Source organism: Strongylocentrotus purpuratus, unplaced genomic scaffold (genome assembly GCF_000002235.5).
Source record: "Strongylocentrotus purpuratus isolate Spur 01 unplaced genomic scaffold, Spur_5.0 spur5_scaffold_7, whole genome shotgun sequence".
Taxonomy (NCBI): Eukaryota; Metazoa; Echinodermata; class Echinoidea; order Camarodonta; family Strongylocentrotidae; genus Strongylocentrotus; species Strongylocentrotus purpuratus.
Window position 1 is genome coordinate 18,117,313 of NW_022145613.1, and position 7,367 is coordinate 18,124,679.

At 40.6% G+C, this 7,367-nt stretch overlaps 1 protein-coding gene across 1 annotated transcript in view; it reads right to left on the reverse strand.

Annotated features, from left to right (window-relative positions):
* Positions 1 to 6,927, reverse strand: part of LOC115918074 (sodium bicarbonate cotransporter 3-like) — a 58,266-nt gene extending 51,339 nt beyond the window's left edge. The window contains exons 1-2 of the mRNA XM_030974353.1: positions 6,644 to 6,927; positions 5,211 to 5,320 (exon numbers count right to left, since the gene is read on the reverse strand). Coding sequence (XP_030830213.1) covers positions 5,211 to 5,252 — 42 coding nt within the window. The 5' untranslated portion in view covers positions 5,253 to 5,320; positions 6,644 to 6,927. The remainder of the gene's footprint in view (positions 1 to 5,210; positions 5,321 to 6,643) is intronic.
* Positions 6,928 to 7,367: the final 440 nt, after the last annotated feature.

Here is a 7,367-nt window from a genome sequence, read left to right on the forward strand (position 1 = left end):
GATCCATATTCCCGGTCCTTTCACTCATCTATTTGAATGATCATAATTGACAGCAATTAATCAATTAAACAGTTACATCTCTTAAGGCTTAATGCGATTCGAAGTCAAGTGGTGACAGATTAAACCCCGCAGGCTGTCACGTCACGATCATCTTGTTTCGGTTAATTTGCATGTGCATGACCACTGATAGACTACCACCACCCCCCCCCCCCCCCTCATATCTTTCCCAATGCAGTTTATATAGGCCTACCTCTCTTTAGTATGTTGAATAAATCTAGTCACGTGATTGGTCGAAATTGTAGTCGTGTTTTTAGCCATGCCCGCCTACCGGTCAATAGTTTTTAAATGATGCCCGTTGCCCCGGGTAAAGGGCCGCGTAAATAAATTTTGCTGAGATCCCCATTAGTTTACGTGTAGAAAGTTTCCTTGTGCGAGCGCGGATACCAGTAGAGTGTGTGTGCGATTCCCGAATGATCGTAACATTCAGGCAACTTTCCAGCGACGATTTGCTGTGATATTTTAACCAGCATTTACTGTATATCTATACTCTCGAAACTATCCTCTTTTTGATAATACAATGGTAATCACTTGATCCAGGGGCGGCGATTTCTTTTCATGACCGGGGGGGGGGGGGCGCGACGAAATGCGAGGAAAAAAATGTATTCCGTTGGTATCACCAGTGGCGTAATGAGCAAAAACCTTTTTTTTTTTGGAGGGGGGGCAGAAAAAAAATCCGCGTCACCACCACTCTTACGCGTTACATGCAGGCCCCGCGGAACGTTTTTTCAAAGTATGGGGGAGGGGGCTAAAGTATTTACGATTAGGAAGAGTGTAGCGTAAAGTTGGCGCGTGCTCTAGGGGCAAAGCCCCGGCGGGGGTCAAGGGCGGAGCCCCCAGAAACTCAGGGGTTTTAGGCATTTAATTACGTTCAGATGAGCATATTTTTTTACACCTTATTAGTGAATCGGGCAGGTCATTAATTGTGGGGTTCAGGGGGCTGAACCTCGTGAAGCTCAGGGGCTTCAGGCATTACATTACGGTCAGATGAGCATTCAGGGGCCCACCCTGTGGCCCTTGGTGGGGTCCAGAGCCACCGGAAGCTAGGGGTTTGGGGCAGTTAATAGGGACTTTTAGAATGAGTGGACGAGAACACGACGAACGCCAACTGACCATGCGTGTCAACGTACTCAACTGCCCATGATGACTACAATTAGAAATCTTTTAGATTGCACTCAACGATATACATGCATGTAGGAAGTAACACTATATGAACATGACAGACAAAGAAAGAGGCAAAATATACAGTTCCTCATTCTACTCTCAACAATAGGCCATTTTCGTAATGTAACCAAATTTAATGTATAGGTCTTTGTGAAGTGCCTCAATACAAATTATTTAATTCACCTGATAGGAATAATAGTATTTCAATAGTCAGAATGCAACTGCATATATTAAGTGTTGCTAGGTAGGTCAAGCCATAATGTTTGTCCAACCTAGCTGGCAACAACTATAATGTATGCAGTTAGGATTCTGTCTATTGAAATACTATTATTCCCATCAGGTGAATGAAATAGTTTTTATTGAGGCACTTCACAAAGACCTGTGCATTAAATTTGGTTACATTACGAAAATGGCCTATTGCTAAGTGGTAGAACATCCCTTCACTGCTATTATGTAAAAATGTGTAGAACAGGTGAACATGCATGTGACACCTGTTCTACACATTCTTACATAATAACAGGGAAGGGATGTTCCTTTGTCTACCTGAGGAACTGTATATTTTATGCGCACGCGGCATATACTAGTTCCGTACTAGATTTAGGAAAATCAAGGTTGACGCATTCTCGATCGCCGACTGAGACGACGTGACGCATGCGCAGTGCCTTAAAGAGAAGGTTGAGTTCTGGGAAGAGGTGAAAAATAATTTGTGAGCGTTATCATTCTTATTATGCAAGTGTGGAAGAACATCAGATAAGACATGTTCCCTGAAAAGCATGGCTCTTCAAATGCCTTTATATTCTAAATATGTCATGTAACTCGTAAAACTCGGGGGGTAGGTTTTTATACGCCACGTGTTCGTGTAGTCCCATATACATCTTTCTGTGTACAGTGTTTGTAACTTTACCAAAACTTGGCCAAATTTCTTATAATTTTGATGATTTCAGAACATTGCAATACACACAAATTCTTATATGCTAGATGATCAACCTTTTCTGGTCGATTTCACACCGTTTCTTTCACAATGCAATCGCATGACCAGAACTCAACTTCATCTTTAACATGACGTCACACGTTGCAGTCAAGGCTGTCAACGTGCAATTCTAAAAGTCCCTATTTACAGTAAGTGAACACATTTTGATACCTTATTTGTAACACTGGAAGGACAATCATTGGCGTGGGTTCCAGGGGGCGAAAATTTCAAGGGTTTAGGCATTAAATTACGGTCAGATGGGCATCCAGGGGCCCGTCATATGGCCCCTTGAGGGGTCCAGGGGACAAAGCCTCTGCAAGCTCAGATGTTTTAGGCCTTTAATTAAGGTCGGATGAGCATATTTTGAAACCTTATTTGTGACACTGGCAGGCCAATATTCTTTCTTTCTTTCTTTCTATTTATCTTTGACATACTTTTTCAAAAAAGTGGGGGAGGGGGGCTCGAGCCCCCTAACCCTCCGTTCCGTGGGCCCTGACATGTAGGCTTCTTTATAAGCAAATGTTTTGCTTGACTGTAAATTTGGGAATGTCTCATTGTCCAACAAACGCCAAAAAAAAAATTTACACTAAAGTGAGGAAACGTCAAGAAAAATCAAGTTATTTCAGCAACATTTGCAAATCACGGGTATCGAATCAGATTTTCTACAATATTTACTTGTAGATTCTAAAGGATATTATGCGAGATCGCGTAGCGACCGAGCTAGAAGATTTTTGCATTTTTATTGGTCTAAACGCTGCACTCTTGGGCCCTCCAGAGCCTTAAAGTGTGTTGCAGTCTTTAGTTAGTATTCGCTATACATTTTCTTTATGCACTTTTTCAAATTTCAAGGGGGACGACCCCCCCCCCCCTAAAAAAAATGAGGGGGGTACGTGCCCCCCCCCGTCCCCCCGGGATCGCCGCCCCTGACCTAGGGGGGGGGGGTTCTCTTTTTTATTCTGTATTTCCCCCTATATCGAGCGCAACACACACACACACAAACACATATTCACGTGAATTTTAGAACGTTTACTATGAAGGGTGTGTTTTAGAAGCTACATCCGAATTCGCCCTAGTAGTCTATTAATCATAAAAAATACTTTTTAATGGATTCTCTCGGATCACGTGACATGCGACCCCACATTAATTAATGTCCGGTCCGCAGAAGCCGTGACGTCACGAATCTTTCTGACGTTACAGGGTCAATCTGTGTTATTTCCGTTTACTGACCTTGCTCTCTATGCAGAAGAATGTGTACTACTACTAGTCATGTAGTTTTAATTGAGCGAGAGAGAGAGAGAGAGGGGGAGATAGAGAGAGCTGTCTAGAACCAAGCAATGTAAATATGAATAACGATGGGTTGTGAGATTTTTTGTAGTCACTAAAGGTACACCCAAATTTGCTACTATGAATCTGCTGACAAATTACAATGAAGGAAGTACTGGACATCATTGACACACGAGACTCCACGAAGATGGCATGTGTCATCGGAATGCGGTCCAAAGTTGGACACTATTTAAAACATCACAACACTTCAGGTAACTATTGAGTATGTCATTAGATTTTGTAATCATCAAAATTGCCACAAAAGACCTCAATCCGATGAAATTTCACAAACAAATAGGTAATTACTGGCCACACGGTATTACTCAAACATGACGTGCCATGAGAATAGGTCTAAAGCAGGGCTTTATGTTCTAGTCATAATAGAACTTCAAGCGCAATCCATTTATTTAGGAGAATACTTTTATATTATTCTTTAATAGAGGTCTCGTGGTGAGTGGATGCGTCACCGCCTCACCGGACTGTCGATCACAAGGTTCGCGGTTCTATTCCCGACGCAGCACTAATGTCCTTTGGCAAGCATTGATCTACATTTGCCACATTCAACCCAGGTGATGTAATTGGGTACCTGGCAGGAAATTAATGCCTTGAAATGCTAGAGCGCCGTAATGACCGCCTTGCTAAAGCCAGGGTAATAAACTGACAGCGCCAGGAGCGTCATGACATGGCGGACATGTTAGCTATATTAGAAGCCATTGTTATTATTATTATTATTATTAATATGGGAACATAAATAATGAGAAAACTTAATTTTAGACCATCTCATGTGACGACGCATCCATTAATTTGCTGTTTGTCCGCCTCTCGTATCTCTATCTCTGTCTCTCATTCTCTATTTCCCTCTATATCTGTCTCTCTCCCCGTGTCTCTGGTTGTCTCTCACTCTTTCTCCTCTCTCTCTCTCTGTCTCTCTTTTTTAATTAAAAAAAATGTCTGTCTGTCTGTCTCTCCCCTCTCTGTCTGTATGTCTCTCTATCACTCCCCGCCCCCCCCCCCCCCTCTCTCTCTCTATTTCGCTCATGTTTAGATAGTTTAAATAGTGTTCACCATGCAAATTGTACAATCCTAATGTCAGGTTTTTTTCTTCAACATAATATTATACACGTGAAAGCAGATTGTATTTTGAAACGAAACCGATGACCTTTACCGTTTAGAATGTTACTGTTAGACTATTACTGACCACACCCTTTTATTTTTCAGTTTTCATGTAGTACTTCAGTAAAAAAAAAAATATGTTTAGCGGTCATTTTCGAACACTAATCAAATGTTTAACTCACGCCCTAGACCCATCGCTTTTACCTTTGTAACCCTTCCCCAAGAGGCTAAGACACTGGCAATCGCAATCCGATTTGTAACCAAATACTTTTCACGACATACTAGCTATACTAAAAGAAAAGGTCGGATCATTATCCAAAGCATCAACAAAAAGTTCGATCAGACACATATACAATATATATAAGCTTTTCCTCCTTCTTTTTCACTGAGTAATGTAATTTGTACATAAATTAAAGTCAAGTATTCATGTACAGCTAGTCTTTAAAAGTAGATATCAAAGTTCTAATAAACTTGATGAATGTTGTGCCGATATGGAGAGATGTTAGTTCAGAAACACATTGACGAAACATGAGTGAGTGTAAGAAAATCTCCATCACGATTATATGATATTTTTAAATCTTACCTTGTCTTGAGAATTGTCCGATCTCTTTTCGAAAATTGGCATTTGCAATCCCTCGTGATTTAAGAAGCCCGCTATTGATAACTTTATAATGTTCAAGTTGTTTCTCAGTTCTGTAGAGAAAACAAAACATAAGTATGAATTTAGTAAGATTAATCTTTTCTAAATTTAAAAAAAGGAAGAGAAAAAGATAAGAATCTGAAAGCATTCGCGTTATGTTGTATATCTATGAAATTTATTTAGATTTTTGAACAACAAAATACCGGTATGAGATGTATGCAGTCCTGCACATCAACAGGAATCAACTTATATTTGGACGTCACCCTATACCTTTTTCTTGCTTCATTGTGAGTTTTATTATTGTTCTTACCTGCCCAAAGTCTCTTAAAGGCAAAAAGCTCTTACAAGACCGGAACAATACGAACACCTGACTGGAATTACGGATTAACATCGGGTCCAGAATCAATATAGGGATTAATGAAGGGATTAGTAAAGGGACTTGGATCCTGGTATTTGGATGGGATTGGAAAGAATAGATGATTAAAGGTTGGAACCAAACTGCGTCAGAGCTTCCAAACCTTCTTCTCATCGAAGGTGTTCTGAACGATCAATGTTTTAATTTCTTTTCTTACTGGCTCATGAAAGGGAAAGTTGACCAGAGGAGTTATGGCTCTATCGGGGTGAACAAACTTTCCGAGTGTCAAGCCTGAGGTGCCCACAAATATTTGTAATGAGTTCTGTATGAATATTGCCCATTCAGGATTGTGATGCAACAGATTGTGAGGTGACCGATCGCCTGAATATGAAATGTTTTAGATAAGGGGACTAATTTTTTTTCTTCTTCATTTTGCCCCCCGAAATTTGAAAATTGACCCAACAAATATTTCGCTCAGTGGGGAAGGAGGGGGTAGTAAACACTCACAAAACAAAAACAATTATTTTTGCCCCCGACATTTGAAGAAAAAGAAATTTGTTTTACTTTTTGTTGTTGTTGTTGCCAGGGGCCATTTACATTTGTTTTGTTTTAAAAAAGGTAAAATTTACGTTTTTGTACGTGTTTTGGGGCCGTTGGGCCCGTCGGGCACCCCCTACCCCCCCCCCCCCCCCCCCCCCGTGGATCCGCGCCTGAACTTGGAATAGAACGTGTAGAGTTCCTACGTCACGTCACCACACATGTGTTGCCAATTTTGAAAGCTTTTTTGTGGCGAAGTATTCTAAAGTTGCTTCGAAAACTATTATTTAAAGATACCTATAAGTTTGTAGAATAAGAGAAAAATCAAGAAATTGTCCACGTTGATATGCAAACATGTATTAGTCATACAGCCTTCTAATTTCGTGTTAGTTAGATACGATGTAATAAAAAATACCACTCCTGGTTTTGACGCTAAAAAGTCATCAATACGTGCAAAGTGGGGAGAAAAAAACACCTTTCCTACCTCGTTCATCCAATGATTTTCTAGCTGTACTGTTAGGCGTGATGGTCGTAAATTAGTCCATGAAACTTGGCCGCGCACGTAAAATAGTTTGATAGTAAAATTGTTGATTTTATCCTTTCTTTCCTTCTGACCAGTTGGTGCTGAAGATCCCAAGCAAAGTTCACTTATTATGTTACGAGAGTTCCTAATGAGAACCTATACCCAGTGGTTAGAAAGCTTGGTCCCGATTTAGTCGGGACTAATGCACAAAGTGAAACCGAACCTGGTCCTAAAATTACACTTGAACGAGTAACTAATTTTCTTTGCTTGGCTTCATCTCAAAGTGACATTCATGATATGCCCCCCCCCCCCATTATCTTTCTAATTGCCAGCATCTTATCTCATGAATTACACTACCTATGTTCGAATCCTCTCATCCAAGAAACTCTTCTTGTCCAAGTTCTTAGTCCTGGTCATTTTCTATAGACCGTCCTGAAGAAAAAGACCATTTGCCTAACAATTAACAGCATCATCGCAAACAAAGAGAAAGTTGACCGTCACGCCTGGTAGGCTTTTTTGTCTTTTTCCACTAAGTAGCTCATTGTCTGTATCACGGGCGTTGTCATGTAAGAATGTCCATTCTTTGCTATTATCTTTCATGTATGTTGCAGGGAGGGGGAAGTGTTTTTCTGACCATGGTCATCGTGTTGCTATAAACAGGTAGTTAAGAGGATACCACTTTCAT